Genomic DNA, 15,015 nt, shown 5'->3' on the forward strand with positions numbered 1-15,015 from the left:
GTGTTATAACTTTATGCATTTAGGCTGCAGCCATGCCATTCTATATGAGAAGTTTAAAAGTTATGATTCAGATGATGGTTTTGTATGCATTTTCTATTGCTGTATACTTTTGATCGAATGCTGTAAATGTGGACACCAAAGTCTGAAGACAATGTTCTGATTTATTTTCCAAAGGAAAAATAAAGAAGAAAAATTCAACATTTCGCCTCTGTTCCCCTGATGCTTGACAATCATTACATAGGCAAAGAGCTGGATTGTGGATGGATGTGAGGCGGGCTGAATTAGGACTTCACCCATCCGACTTTTTCAGTCCCAATACCGATGCCTGGGCTTTGTGAATCTGTCGATACCCGGCCGATACAGTTGTTGAATTAATAATAAACTGTATACCTCCCACCTTATACCTTCCTTTCACCATGTGGAAGAGACTAAAGGCATCAGACTTTCCTAACTAAACATTACTTTCCTAACTAAGAAAAAATAACAGATGTAATGTATTGAATTCTTATTTATTTGTGCACTCAACTCTTCCAGCATGCAACACGAGTGCGACAGGGGGGGGAAAAAAAACTAACAAAACTGGATCGGCCCGTGGATTGGTTAATTTTTCCGATCCCCAATCTTAATATCGGATCGGTGCACCCCTAGCCTGAACGAAGCCTACAGTCTACGCTCGCCTCCTGTGATGACAGTCCACTCGTCACTCAAAGTGGAACGCCCTTAATTATGCCGAACTTTAAGCCTGAATATAATGGCACTTCCGCATTGGCTTTATTTAATTTTTAGCACCAGAGGCTGTCGCTTGTTACCAACAAACCCAAAAATATTCAGTTTATTATCACAAAAGGACATGCTGGGACTGCGTAAGGTTTGGCATTTTGCTTAAAGCGCCCATATTATACTCATTTTCAGGTTCATAATTTTATTTTAAGGTTGTACCAGAATAGGTTAACATGGTTTAATTTTCAAAAAACACCATATTTTTGTTGTACTGCACAGCTCTCTCTCACTGCTGTAGATCCTCTTTTCACCTGGTTTCTATTTTAGCTACAGAGTGAGACCTCTTTTCTTCTTCTGTACTATCTTTGATTGCACTCGCACATGCGCAGTAGCTCAGATGTAGATCATGTCAGCTAGCTAGCTCCATAGAAGTAAAAGACAGGCTGTTTTTCCAACTTCAGTCAGTTACAAGGCAGGATTAGCTGGGAGACTTCTAAATGAGGGTGCACATGTAAGTAGTTCTTTTGTAGATGATGGTGAACTTGTGTGTGTTGTAGCAGTGCTTTGCTATTGAGAACGAGGTACCATGCTAGTGTTAGCATTAGCATGCTAATGCTAACACTACGAGCTAACGGTTGCGGTTAGCCAGCTCATTTCGGATTGTGACGTCACAGTCCGAGCCGATTTTGAACAGCTCACCAGGAGACTGAAGGCAGGACACATTCAGAAACCGTATCTCACTCAAAACACCATGGATGGATTTTTTTCAAAGTTTGTGTGTGTGTGGAAGCACCAGAGACACAAAAGAACACCCCAAATCCCAGAAAAAGTGATTTTTTCATAATATGGGCACTTTAAAAAAAGAAAAGAAACGACAAACGATTAATCTATTATGATAGTAGGTGACAATTCATTTTCTGTCAAGTTATTTATCGAATATTGACTAATCATTTTAGCTCCAGTCCCAACATTTGTAAAAAAAAAACTAAACAAAAAAAACAGTAAAGTTAGCACGTTACAAGGTGCAGGCTAAAAGTGAGTTTGCTTGCAAAATATTTGACTGGCCAATGCAGTCCACTGATGGATGACGTTAGAGTCCTTTAATATTGGGTATCTGCAGATACTTAGTCCAATCCATTATATTATCCCTTGTGTTGTCACAAGGGTTATGTACTTCTGTTTACTTTGTTGAGAATTGCTCTCTAAAGCCTGTCTGTTGTAAAGTAAGTAAAGTTTATTTCTAGAGCACATTTAACCCTTGTGTTGTCTTCCCGTCAACCTTGAAAAAAAACAAGGTTTTTTTTTACATTTGACGCCTTTTTTTTACAGTTAGTTTTTGCTTTTTCCAACGTTTTAAATTGTTCAATTTTTCTTCTACACATTTTCAGCACTTATTTCTACGTCTCATATTTTCTGATATAAAACAAAAAAAATCGAAAATTGGTCAATTTGACCCAAAGTCAACACAAGGGTTAAACAAAGTTTAAGCTGACCAAAATGCTGTACAAACAAGCACTAAAAGGTGCTGTATTAACCCTTTTTTTTGTCTTTCGGGTCACCGGGTTAACCCTTGTGTTGATTTTGGGTCAAATTGACCAGTTTTCGATTTTTGTTTTATATCAGAAAATATGGGACATAGAAATAAGCGCTGAAAATGTGTAGAAGAAAAATTTAACAATTTAAAACGTTGGAAAAAGCGAAAACAAACTGTGAAAAAAAAGGCATCAAAACGATTGGCGCCGACACCTGGATCGGCTCGGGACATCCCTAGTTTGAATACTGGCAAAGTCAAGCCAGGACCAACTCTTTTTCTCTTTCTTTTTTTGGACAGATGAACCTTTCGGGTGTGCCAAGACCGTGGTCTCGTTGAAATGAATGAAGGGCCTGGTTGTTTTAGGTATTGTTATTGCTGGACTGAATGCCGACTAACTGGTTGCTCACAAGACTGACTGTAGCGGATGTAAATGTACGGTATTGCTGACAATGCAGATGGAGGGCTGAACAACTTGAAGCAGTACTCGCTGTAAACAGCCAGCCACTGTGTGAAGTCCATGACAACACCAGTCCCCTGTGTTTGTGTTTGAGTTTTAATCTCAGCATTACATACTACCTTGCTAATGCGGTGACCCAGCCATAGCTTTAGTGTCCCAGCCTTTTTTCTTTTCTTTTTTCCCCCCCTTTCTGGTAACAGGTTGTTATTTATTTTTTGGGGAAAAAGTAATAGTATTTTGTCACGGAAGAGTAGAAAATAAGTTTCAGTTTCCATTTGTTGCCTCTTCTCCAACATGGCAACCGACAACCACTTGAAATTGGTATGACCTAATCTCTTTTTCCGGTGCACACTGCAGAGACTCCAGCCTCTAGCACAGAAACATTAGGTTTCATTTAAGGGTAAAAGAAACTCAGCAGCTACAGTCTGCATAACAAATGCAACATCAGTTTTGATTTCAGAGAACACTGCTTTTCTGTAGATCAATTCTGTATCATTAAGACAAACCAGCCCAAAGCCTAACACCAATTCAAGTTTATTTAATGTGTTGTAATTAAACTGAAGGACTTTAACAGGTTTTATTTTTTTTCAAACCTTCATAATAATAAAGCTAAAAAAAATAGGGCATGTATCTATCATCATCTTTTCAGTTTGCTTCTATAAGAGTGCAACATAAACTTAAAAAAAAAAAAATAATAATAATGGTAAGAGTGGCCTACTGAGATGTGAGCATGTCCACTCCACAACAGCACCGATAGGTTTCATTTCACAGCAAACAGGCCACTACTGCGCCCTTATCGTCACGTGTTGGGAGCAGCCGTAGAAATCACATCTCATGCCCCACCTTCTTGGATCAAGTTTCATCTCAGCGCTGCGCCTGCCTGGGAAGCACATGGACCCTTGGCACAGCTTATCAGATAATCCCACTTGCCTATATCATAATATTGTTATGCAATCTCAGGGAGCAGATTTCCAGAGCTAAAGCTTTCAGAGGAGAAAAAAAAAAAAAAAAAGGTTCTCTCCTCCTAAGCACTTGTTCTTATCCTAAGATTTCCCCTCTGGCATGAGTATTCTAGAGTCGCTGAAATGTTGCCAGTCGTGTTTACTGGTGGTTCAAAGGGATGAATGGCTGAAATTGTTTTTCTGACAGTAAGTGTCCACGCTCAGAGGACTTCTGGAATTGGGCTTCTTTGTCTACGTTTTGCAGTGTTCACACCTGCGCCAATTTCAAAAGCTTCAACAAATGATTCTTTTCAAATGACCATCACAATTTCCTAGGGCCCTAGATGATGTCACTGATGTCTTGTTTTGTTGGACCAACCGTCAAAAGCCGAGAGATTTGCAGTTCAAAATAATCTTCAAACAAGAAATAGCAGCAAATCCTCACGCCTGAGAAGCTGGAACCATCAATTGTTAAACAATTAATGGATTATCAGTTGCCGCTTACATTTCGATCATCCAAACAGTCAGTGGAATCCCTATGGTTTAGGAAGCGATGGAGCATAACATTGCCACCAGTGCTAGGTGTCATGCATTAGCAGGCAGTGTTGTGCATTTATACACCAGGGCCTGAAAACAAAATTATGCAATATCATATCGCTCTGGTCATAGAAAATTCCTTGTTTCTCCTTAGGCATTCCAGTTACACCTTTATTTTCTAACTTTGTTGCAGAATGTAAATAATTAGTTACTGACTAAATACAGCATGCCTGACCTTGGTATTATATTGGTTCTCAGCACATAACACATGTATGGAATCGGTATTGAGAGAAAAGGTGGGATCAGTGCATCCCTGCTGCTACTGCAATACTCTTTTGCAACTCTATGATGCATATTCTCCTGTTTTTGTATTATGAAATGTTGCTTCACAATGAGCTACAGCACCTTATCAGAGAATCATAAGTCCGCCTTTACGCAGCAGAAAAGAGAAGGAATGGGAAGGCAGGAGAAAGAGAAAATGTGAGACAGCAAATGTAGAAAGAGAAGAAAGAATGAGGGATATCACATCACAGAGGGAAAAATAAAAATGAAAAAATGCTTAAGGTGAAACAGAAAAAAACGGAGAGAGAGAAAGAGAGAGGGTAATGGGTGTGGTGCTGAAATGCCTTCGTGTGAACAAGAGCCATCTGTTAAGTTGGGTAGGATGAAAGAGAAGAAGGTTATTGTCGCATCCCACTGAGCACTACTTACTGTCTGTTCAGATACGTTGGCACTACGGTAGAGCTGGGCAATATATCGATATTATATTGATATCGAGATATGAGACTAGATATCGTCTTAGATTTTGGATATCGTAATTTGGCATAATCCTTTTCCTGGTTTTAAAGGCTGCATTACAGTAAAGTGATGTCATTTTCTGAACTTACCAGACTGGTGTAACTGTTCTATTATTTGCCTTTACCCACTTAGTCATTATATCCACATGACTGATGATTATTTATCTAAAATCTCATTGTCTAAATAGTTTGTGAAAGCACCGATAGTCAACACTACAATATCGTTGCGGTATCGATATCGAAGTATTTGGTCAAAAATATCGTGATATTTGATTTTCTCCATATCGCCCAGCCTTACACTACGGTACAAAGGTGTCTTTTAAAGCGCCTGTTGCATAGCTTTAGAATTTAATACTTAAAAACAGGCATGCCGGAACATAACATTCGTGTGTCAAGAAACACCTGCCTGAATCATGAGACTGCTGATGGATGACTGTGTTCAATGCAATGAACAGTGTCTCAGCAGCGTTTCCCACAGAATTAAGGTGCTGAACGCCAAGCGACAAAGCCCAACCCTGGCCTCACCTCTCCTCTCCTCAAGCCGCCTGTGTCTTGGCCAAAAAGTTGTTCCTGAACACACCGCAAAGACTACAGCCGACGGCCAACCGGCACATACGTTCTGCCCAGTTCTGTGCGTAAGATGGGTTTGGTCGTGATGAAATAGTTGTGACCATTGTTGTGGCTATATTGTCCCAGAAAGAGTCCCAACACCATGACCGTTTTGCAAGGGCTTGAAATACTGGGCCTCTGCATCCTTTGCGACAAAAGAGGGTAGTGTGTGTTATGCGACACTGCTCTGTTTAGGTTGACAGGGTTTGCCAAGAGGCAAACTAGTCGCAACCACACACTGCTTTTTAAAATTAGGACAACCACAAACAAAAAGGCAGAGGTGTCGATGTCTCACAGATTCATTAATGTTTCATCTCTGAACTGATCCGGGGTGCTAAGTGTGGGCCATTGGGACAAAACAGCTCGAGTTACACAGAAGCCCAAACACTGCTGACTGCTAGTGGTAGGCTTGGTCATGCCCGAGTGATGTAGCAGAGTACTGTGGTCAAAACAGGAGCAGTTGGACTACACATATGGTAATACCAGTGCCAGGATAAAAAAAAATATATATATATATATATATAGCTAGTGGGCTTGGAGTATCACACCAATAGAGCAACATCAACTGATCTGGTTCCTGTGTAGTAACTAGGTCAGTCACTTTTTATTCAAAATTTCAAAAGTACAGTTTTAATGTTGTAACAAATCCATTCCATTTGTTTATTATATTTCTTGATGTGAAATAGCTTCAATGTAGGCTAATAGCTACTCTTTCAGAGTGGTTTGTAACATAGCTTGCAACTTTCAAAGTTTGTATTGCTGTAGCTCGAATACTGCCAACGGAGTAGCTTGTGGCTTCACCAACTACATTTTCCAAGTAGCTTTCCTAACAATATCGGCGAAAGCAGTGCCACGTGTAATGTTTGCCGTTAGTGAGCAAAGAAAAGTTACGATTCAGCACAAACTGTCCTGAAGGACATTGGCCAGTTTTTTTTTTTTTTTTACATCTCTTCAAAATAAATATCAATACAAATGGAAAGAACAACCGAAAACAAATATACCACTTATATGATTGCACTTCTTAATATACATTTTCAACACATTCAAATTGAATTCAATTATTTTTGGTTAAGTTAGCATTTCAAATATCTTCCCCTCTGTTATTGTAGCACTTCAAAATGAAAGCTGTAACATTTTGGTACTAAAACACTAAGACTGAAAATTGCATTGTATTAGCAACACTAACGCAGAATCACAAAAAAAAAAAAATTTCAAAAATATTAACTTGACCAAAAGGAAATAGTCAAAGCCCAGCTGTTCTGTACACATGCTGAGAAAGTCACAGTCTGAGTACACGCTATGAAAAAAACCCACAACAGTGTGTGATGCTCGCTGACTGCAGCAGTCTGGAGCATGGCAAGGCTTTCCATTGGACAGGAAGAGGGTAAAAAAAAACACATTCCTCACTACACATGGGAAGGCTGAGGTATGGAGAGCTGCCCGCACATGTCCAAATGACCAGCATGCAGGCTTCTCTCTCTCTCTCTCTCTCTCACTCTCTCCACAGGCGTACACGCTGAGAGGGGAGAGCGAGACATAGATGTCAAAGCCAGTAGAGGCCGGATGAACCACGGTTCTAATAATGGAGCTTCGGTCACAGAGGTGCTATCTGTGTGCTATTGCTGGGAATCATAAATCTCAAAAAGACGGCGGCAATAAATGGCAATAACATCATGAGCCAGGGCTTCTCATCAGTGAGCGATTAAACCACACATTTCATTAGCCTGAAAACTATGTTCTGTTTCACCGCTTGAAACTAGCTGCCAACGCTAGGCTCCGCTAAAATTAAATCAAGCATAGGTTGCTCTGTCATTACTACCATTTTGGGCCACAGGTAGAGCTGGGCGATAAGGAGAAAATCAAATATCACAATATTTATGACCAAATACATCGATGTCGATATTGTGGCAATATTGTAGGGTTGACTATTGGTGCTTTCGCATTGAGAGTTTTGATAAAAAAATCACCAATAATGTGGATACAATGACATAAGTGGGTAAAGGCAAACAATAAAACAGCTAGTAAGTCTGGTAAGTTCAGAAAATACGGCAGCCTTTAAAACCAGGAAAAGACAATTCTTGTGTCATATCACTATATGCCTCATAATCAATGTTTTTATATATATATATATATATATATATATATATATATATATATATATATATATATATATATATATAAAAAGAACAGAAGCTCATGCCTTTGCATTCACAGGCAGGCTAACAAAACAAGCCATGCAGGACCATTAGCCCACACACAGGAACTTTTGTCGAGGTGCCCTTGTCCACAACAATAAAGCTCTAAAAAAAAAAAAAAAAAAAAATAGCGACTTGCCCCTTGAGAAAGATTTTTTGGTGAAGGCATACACTATTTAAAAGACCAAAAGTCCTGCTCCCACTCACAATGTGTGTGCTGGGACGGGACATGTTAGCTAACATGCCTCCAAACTATTCAACAGGTTTTTGCCCTGATATTTTTTATTTTTACCAGAGAAACTGTGGGAGTGTGTGAAACTGCATAGCTAAAACACTAGCTTTCTCCATTTTGGATGCTACTTTGTGACCAAGGGAGTCTCTTCACAACTCAAACCTCCTATGGCTCCATTTTGATGCTAACAAGCACTCACCCGCCATTAGCATTCCATTGACTGCCATTCATTTTGACGTCACTTTGACCGCGAATAACTTTACATCTGAAGCATTTAAAGACCCCATGTCTATTGTTTAGTTCTAAAGAAACACGACAATGTATAAAAGGCTCCATTACCTTGTACCTCACGTTATGGCTCCGTAGCAGACGCTTTTGTAAAAATAGGCTAACGATTGTGTCATAACCACGCGACTTACTGTCGCATAGTAGAGGAATTACCGTATAGTACAGGAGAAGCTCGCAGGCAGTTTCGACTTTCATTAGTTGTTTAAGTTTAATTACTAAATGTTAACTAGCATTTTATTTAGCAATAATTAGCCTGTGCCCATGTTATCTCCTTACATATACCTACACTCTCAGTCTCTGCAAGATTGGGAATGATTGAGATTTCTCTTGGCACAGCTACCAGAAGACTTACAACTTTCAGACAGGTTGCTCACGTCACATTTACGTCATCTCTCTCAGTTGGAGGCTGCGCAGTAACGCTCAGCGCTCACCGGAAAAGTGCTTCTAATATCCTTCTATCCAGAGCAACGGGGTCTGTTGGGCCATTTTATATAATGTCTATGTATGGGACGACCCCTTTGAAGATCAACTCTGTGAAGACAGTTTCTTATGAGCTTATCAGCGCAAAGTTCAAATAAGTTTGACTTAAGATGAATACTACAAGCGGTTTTACTTTGTTCGTTTTTCACGTGTACAACAGAGGGCCATTATCCTCATATTTAAATAATATCACGTCTCCATCTTATCGTATATGAAAGTCCATGACAACAATGCATCAAATCACCCCTAGTGGGTCTGTTAGTAAGGCTTATTACAGTGTTTAACTGGGGTTGTTTCTTCTACCTGGAAATACCAGATCAACTGCGCTCAAATCAATCTCCCAATTACTGTTGATTTTGCAGAAAATAAATGAAGTAAACATGTACATTTCAGGAGAGTAATTTAGAATGGCCAGTTATACAGGAAAAACAACAGACCCATCTGGTCAATCCACCTATCACTCTGAATTCACTCTCGCACAATGCCACCCTGTTATAAAATGACTGGAACTTTGGAACATTGCATCTTGCCTACACAATAAAACCCACAACACAACACCAGATCAGAACATAGTTTAGCAGGGTAGAATGGGCCACAGCTCTCCCAGGCTACACCGTCTTCCTCTGCCCATATTAGGAGTCTAAATAACTGTTCTACACAACCAGAAAATGAGGTGGAAACACTCCCGCAGAACTCCCAATCTGATTGGACAGACACTGAAGAGGCTTGGGTTTCTCTCTAAGGGGGTTGGTTTTGTTTTGTGTAAGGGAGGCCTTGTGGAGCATGTAAACACTGGTCCTTTTCCATCGTGAGGGCGGACCGCTTGCTTGGAACCTTCTCTGTCCCACAAAGACTGGAGGAGTGTAAAACGCAAATACTGAACTTACCCCCACCTTCACCCATTTAGCTACTTGCGCTGTTGCACATTTCAAATGCAACAATGATTCCCAGGTTTACCCTTGCTCACTCCCTTAACCTCAACCTGACTGAACGCAGTGTTTCCCTTGGGTTGATCCCCCCCATAGTTTATTTACCAGTGATCATTTACTTTTGCACCTAACCTTACCAATATCGGTCTCGTAGAGCCAGGAGTATTTCCTCTCTGACAGCCAAGATGGATCAAAGCCTGTCCTCCTGTGCTTCTCGTGGGAAACACTGGACAAAGCTTATCTTAATCCCTGCATCCGACTGTATGACACTAAAAAAAAGTAAATGTATAATAAAATGTGCATTCTTAAGCATAGAGCCAATTACGCATGGGAAGGAAGCAATGAGGCCACCAAATTTGACAAACCAATAATGCTCATCAAAAACATGCTACCACTCATAATGACAAGGCTAACTGCAATTAATGAGTTCAAGTAGCTTTCATTCGGCTGATCGCAGATGTTGTAGCCTATATGTGCTATTACTAACCGTGGAAAAGGGTGTCTTCTATACATACAACATCCAGACTGCATCTCCCAAGCACCAAAACATGTATTATGGGTGGAGATTTAACCGTGGAATTACAGTGTTTCCTCTATGTTGATAGCATAGTGGCAGTGCGCCACGGTAAAATTTCCAGCGCCATGGTATCAGAAATAGGGCAGACGCACAACAGGGTTTCCGCTATGTACACCACGCACCACCGTTCCTTCGGCTGTTTATGAAAAGTGATAAAGTCATAGAGCCGTCTGCTCTACTGAACTCAAGCGAACTGTCATTCGCTCTCTCTCCCCCTAGGGTCAGCAGAGCAACTGGAACAGTGACAGGACATCATCACTCGCGAAGTCATGGCAACCAAATAAACAACAGGGCGAGTACTACTTTACTCAATAAGTGATAAACAGCTACAATAAAACAAACAACACATTTTTAAACTGCATTATCATATTATTTTAGTGAGGACTCATAAATAACTACAAAAAAATATTAGTGTATAGGTCGTTTGTTTTGTTATACGGTTTTCTCGATATTATGTTACCATATGTATCGGGCCTAATATCAGGATTTTTAAAATCACCAAAATGTTTATAAAAAAAAAAAAATAAAAAGAAGGGAAAAGAGTATGGTTAATCAGAGAAAGAGAGCACTCAGGGGTGGTTATTGTGATCAAGGCAATGAGGTTCAGGTTCTGGTATTAGCAGAGCTAATCACTTAGGAATGTCCTTATGCAAACACAGAGCTTCCATATTACTATAAATGAGGATTAGCCAAACACTGAGCTCCACATTCTGGTGTTCTGCTTGTCTACACATGTATAACAGAGAGGGGCGGGGAATGGGCAAATCTCTGCACCTAAAAGGTCATTAAAACAGAGCCCAACCCACCAAAATATTTCTCCCAAGTCACAATATCTCAAAGAACCACTGGTGAGGAAAGGAGGTCACTGACGTAGTTAGAGGTTAATAAATGTCTTATGCATTCATTAGGCCATAACTTGTGACTTAATACTGTTGCCCAATGTTAAAGGAATAGCTCTAGTATGACATCTAAATGTACATGCTTTGTAATGAATCAATTCTCAAACTCACTGAATGAAGCGGGAGTCTCCAGTCTGTGATTCACTGAATCGTTCACTAAATTAAGTGGAAGTACGCTTCCACTGAATTTGACCCAAAGGATAACTCAAATTAAATTTTAAATATGCACGTGCCTTTCAAAAGGTCTTTGACAATTAACCATCGCCCTGCCTGGTTGGATCTGGTCAAGATTTCAGGAACAACGCCCCCATTTTATCCATCAGTATGCTCCAAACCAGAGATTGCGTTGATCGAATCCATTGACGAAAAAATCTCAAGTTGGGTCCACAGACCACGTATGTAATCGCGCTCAAGAGTCATTTGTCACGTCACATACTCGAGGCAAGACAAACTGGTTCAGAGTCACTTGTCATCCCACAAAATTCCTTCACCTGCTAATAAATCAGCAGTGTAATCATGTAATCTTAAACGTGTCATTTGAGCTGTTGCAGTATTGCAAAAAATGCATTTGGTCACTAGATCATAGTGAACATACGGACTTTTGCTCACAATACTGTATTCAAAAGCAGTTTGTCAACTTGGGCAAATACATCAACTCTGACTTCCTCTGAAATACTGCCAGCCTATCATCTGTGGGCTTAAGGAGCCTGGAGGAGAACCAATGAAATGGGCCACGTCTAGCAAAAGTATCAATCTTGTTTTGGGTAGCACTGTTAACTCCTCTTTGCTCTCTACATTAAAACAATTTCTCGTTGACAGAACGCTTTGTTTAAATATGCACCTTACCTAGCAGTAGTAGGCTGCACGTGTGTTATGTGTAGGGCTGGGCAATATATCGATATTATATCTATATCCTGATATCAGACTTATATTGTCTTAGATTTTGGTTATATAGTAATATGGCTTACGTGTAGTTCTATTATTTGCCTTTGAGTAACCACTTACTCATTATATCCACATCACTGATGATTATGTATCTAAAATCTAAATGTGAAGATATTTTGTTAAAGCACAAATTGTCAAGCCTACAACAGTGTCGTAGTATCCACATCAAGGTATTTGGTCAGGAATGTCGTTATATCTGATTTTCTCCACATCGCCCAGCCCTAGTTGTGTGTACATGTTCCTTAATTCAACGTTTAGTTTGCAACTCTTTAATGAACAATATAATCTTAGCAGGCCAGGATTTAAAAATGTCAGTGCAGCCCTGATGCCCAAAGGCATTATCTGTTGCAGCACAAAAGGTGTTGAGTTTATTCCTCTATATGAGGAAATTGTGTGTGTAAACGTACTTGGCAATAAAGCTTTTCTGATTCTGATGAATATTTGTTCAAAAGCCAGTAATACGAGCTGCATGGTTAACCCTCATGGATGTTTAAAGGTTTGCTTCAACTTGTGTTTTTTCATGCCAGGGCATTTTGTTGAAAAGTTACCTAGAATACAAAAACACTTAATTCATGGTTTGATGCATAGCTCCTTAAAATCCACTATGGTGTTCTTTTGAAATGTAAATCAACTAGTTTCAGGCAACTTCTTGTAGTTACTTTCCTACACCTTTTGGGGGTGAGAATTCTCTGATTCCAATTTCGTAATGACTTCAAATGGTCTGTGCACCTTAACCCTACTGTGTAAAATGTCATAATGCCTTTAAATGTGTGGATAGACTCACTTTCACAGATCATTTTGGGGTTACTATATACAAAGTTATCCAACTGTCGATTCAGTAGGTGGGGACGGAAAAGTGGGTGGGGTGAGACTGACAACCTCAGTAGTCTCCCTGCATGTCATTTCAGTGTGCGAGTGTTTTAAATATAGGTGAAATAACAGTTCATTAACTCCTAGTTTATAGGCTCGCTCTGTGGGAGGAGAGTGTGAGTGTCTCCGCTACCAGCAGTGGGTTTTCACAGAAGAGACATCAAATCAACCGACGTTTTATTAAACTCTCTCTCTTACCCTACAATTCCTTCTGAGTAGTTCCTGACTTTCCACGGCGTGCCCGTGAAGCCATCATAGCGTCCTGTGTTGGAGCTGGAATTGAATCCATAAGTGCTAGCTTTGTTGTCTCTTTTCCTTTTGTTGGGGTGTCCATCCGTCAGCCCCCTACAAGGCACAGCGACCCCGCTGCCCTGCTGCTGGCCCCCTTCACCAACACCGCCCCTGCCACCGGCTCGGTTGTTGTGGTTGCTATTAGTTTCCAGTGGTATAAAGTCCCGCTGTGCCGTTATTTTACCGTCCCCCATTGAGGTCGACATCCCCTGAGTCCTAGCGTCACTGCTGCCGGTGTTCGAGTCAAGTGCCCCGTTTCTGCGGGCGAGAACGGCTCCCGACGCCCCGTTGACGATCGCTTTCAAGCTAGACGTATTCTGAGATCCAGTGGTGTAGCCGTTATTTACGTGTAAATACCCGAGCCCTTGTGTCGTCTCCCAAATCTGCATCCACAGGTTGTTAGCAGGTCCACGTTGTTCTGGTTGAAACCAGGCGATTCTCGGATCCATCAAACGACACTGTAGGCAAGCCGGCCCCCCGCCCCACCACCGAGCAGTGCTCAGCTCGTGTGCAGCTAGCCAGGTCGCTAGCTAACGTTAGCTAGCCTGCTATAGCCTCGTTATATAGCTGTCGCTAGCTGAGGTTCTTTGCTGCCCGTTACTTCTACAATCTGGTATTAAAAAAAAAAAAACCTTCCTTAGTAGTGACGACACACAGGTGTCAACCGAAATCATCCACAGGATATAAGACAAGAATGTGCGTCAAGTGTTAAAAAAAAATTGTAGCTTAAGCCAAAGTTGAGGTTGAAGGCTGGAGAAACGTGCAGCAGCTGCTTGTCGGAGTGGCTCTCTGACCCTTTCCCCCTGATCGTGGGTCCCTCAATGGCGGAGTGTACGGTGCTGTTGCGCATGCGCGGAGCGAGTGAAAAAGGGGCGGAGAATTTGTGGTTACGCAACAGGCAACTGGTTTTTTGTTACATAACGTGTCATCAAAGTGAAATGGTACACGGATTTACATCGTAAACCTGTTTTGTTTATTTTTGCCAAATGCTACTTTGTAAGAAAAGATGACTGTACTAATAACCGGATTATAGTTTACATAGCAATGTATTCTTCATAGTCCAGGATTTGACCCACCTTTTTAGTGTGAATTTGACACAAAACTCCCATAATGTAAATGCAGTATATTAACGTTACTAGGTTAAAATGCTTACCGGTAACCAGGGTTCAAAATGAACTTTTTCGTCCACCAGACAAATGACTAGTGAATGTTCAAATTTGACCAGCCACTTTAATAGATTACCATTGTTTTTTTGGCTGGTGAGTGAAGCAAATCTACCAGCCACTTGCATATTTTAACAGCATTTGGCTGGTAAATGGTGCTAATTTTGAACCCTGCCGGTAACGAGGCAATAAACAATTAGAATAGGGCTATAACTAACAATTACTTCCACTATCAATTAATCTGTCAATTTGGGGGAGTATTCGATTCATTTTGGACTACAAAATGTTGACAAAGCGTTGTTCTTGCCAACGCACAGTCTAAAACCTAAAGATATTTCATTTACAATGATGTAACATATCCTCACATTTGAGAAGCTGGAACCAGGAAATTGTGTGCATTTCTGCTAGAACCAGTTGTCTGAAGTAATTTTTCTGTCAATCTACTGCACTAATTCCAGTCTTTAAGCCATTGTGGGGGTCAAATGTAACTATTGTCTTGCTGCTTATTTTAATTTAAAATACCATTCCTTATATGTAGTAGATATTGAGCA

General features: G+C 40.5%; 1 protein-coding gene across 1 annotated transcript in view; it reads right to left on the reverse strand.

The window, feature by feature from the left end:
• tent4b (terminal nucleotidyltransferase 4B) overlaps positions 1 to 13,750 on the reverse strand; it is a 33,177-nt gene extending 19,427 nt beyond the window's left edge. Inside the window, exon 1 of the mRNA XM_039795530.1 lies at positions 13,209 to 13,750. Coding sequence (XP_039651464.1) covers positions 13,209 to 13,750 — 542 coding nt within the window. The remainder of the gene's footprint in view (positions 1 to 13,208) is intronic.
• Positions 13,751 to 15,015: the final 1,265 nt, after the last annotated feature.

The sequence above is a fragment of the Perca fluviatilis genome, chromosome 3 (genome assembly GCF_010015445.1).
Source record: "Perca fluviatilis chromosome 3, GENO_Pfluv_1.0, whole genome shotgun sequence".
Classification (NCBI taxonomy): Eukaryota; Metazoa; Chordata; class Actinopteri; order Perciformes; family Percidae; genus Perca; species Perca fluviatilis.